At 37.7% G+C, this 1,432-nt stretch overlaps 1 protein-coding gene across 1 annotated transcript; it reads left to right on the top strand.

Moving 5' to 3' along the window:
* The first annotated feature begins 403 nt into the window (after positions 1 to 403).
* LOC115991430 (putative disease resistance protein RGA3) lies at positions 404 to 862 on the top strand. The gene has a single exon (XM_031115121.1). It carries the CDS (start codon positions 404 to 406, stop codon positions 860 to 862), a length of 459 nt encoding a protein of 152 aa, XP_030970981.1.
* Positions 863 to 1,432: the final 570 nt, after the last annotated feature.

The following is a 1,432-nucleotide window of genomic DNA, read 5'->3' as shown; positions in this document are numbered from 1 at the left end:
TATCAAATTTATAGTAAGAGGATGAGGATAAGGAGAACCAAAATAAAAATAAAAAAAGAGAGAAATGGATAAAGAAAGAGTAACATTAAGGTTAAAAATAGTGGAGAGATGAAAATGTAAAAGATAGGAGAAAGGTTGGAAGAAATGTAATATTAAGCTACAAAATTAAGAAGAAGAAGAAGAAGAAAAAAAAAAAAAAAGAGAAAAATGGTTGAAAATAGATAGGTGATGTGGCCATTGATGTGGCTCAATAGAAACTTTGCAACTATGGCCAAGCGGAAATCTTTGGCCTTTTCGGTTCATTATAAAAGCTGGAAAGAAGAACGTTAACAACACCTCAGATTACCTTGTCCTCCTCTTTCTGTTTCTTCTGTAGTTATCTACCAAACTTCCGTCTCCAAGTATGGCTGACACAATAGTTTATGATCTCTTGAAGCAGTTGGGTTCCTTCGCTGCTCAGCAGTCAATACAAGAGATAAACTTAATTGTTGGTGTTGATAAAGAAGTCAAAAAGCTTAAAGACAATCTGGGAATCATCCAGGATATGCTGGACGATGCCAAGGAAAGGCAAGTGAAGCAGCGTACTGAGAAGCATTGGGTAGAGCAGCTCAAAAATGCATACTACGAGATGGATGACGTGTTGGACAAGTGGGACACTACAAGGATCAAATCAAAGATTGAGAAAGCTGATAATACTCCAGCTATGAACATGTCGATATGCTCCTTCTTTCCCTCCCCATCACTTTGTTGCCGTCATGTTAGAAACCTTCCTCTACGTTATGACATTGGTCACAAGATTAAAAAACTTAATGAAACATTAAATATGATTGCCAAAAGCATAGTGAAGTATAGGCTTTGTTAGGTTCTAAAGACTTAGGAACTAATGTATTTAGAACTCTAATGTGTATTGTTGGCAAACCATGATCAAAACAGGTTGTTTAGTCTTGCTCAAAGTTGTGTCTTTGATGTAAAGTTGGAATCGAGCTGTTGCAGAAGTATTAGTGCATTTCGGCCTGGCTCGATCGATCGAAGAACAGACTCGATCGATCGAATCTTGGGCAGAAAGCGTTTTTCTGCAGAATTCTAACTCAGCCCTAGCTCATTAAAATGTTTAGGGTTTTATGTTTTTCCCTATGTATAAAAGGCAAACCCTAGCCACGTTTTACATGTTGTTCTATTTGCTGTATATATGAATCTCTTGTGAGATCTAGAGGTGGTTACCTTTACACATGCTTAGGATTATCAAGAAGGAGATTTGATTGAGAGCTTGATGATCATTCAGTTGTTGCACTAAAAAACTTAAAGAAACACAAGCGGGTGTGCTTGTACTTGCTGGAGAATCCAAGAAAGAAGGAGTCCGTGGTCTCAAAGCTTGCATGTGGTCGTGTTAGTAAGTTTCTACTGGTAGGTAGCAATAGGATGTTAGCGGTCT

This window comes from Quercus lobata, chromosome 5, assembly GCF_001633185.2.
Source record: "Quercus lobata isolate SW786 chromosome 5, ValleyOak3.0 Primary Assembly, whole genome shotgun sequence".
Lineage (NCBI taxonomy): Eukaryota > Viridiplantae > Streptophyta > Magnoliopsida > Fagales > Fagaceae > Quercus > Quercus lobata.
The sequence above is the reverse complement of the archived record's forward strand: the minus strand, read 5'-3'. Positions and strand labels throughout refer to the sequence as shown.

What these genes read in the sequence shown, in the direction of transcription:
- LOC115991430 (XM_031115121.1), top strand. Translation starts at nt 404, where the DNA reads ATGGCTGACACAATAGTTTATGATCTCTTGAAGCAGTTGGGTTCCTTC.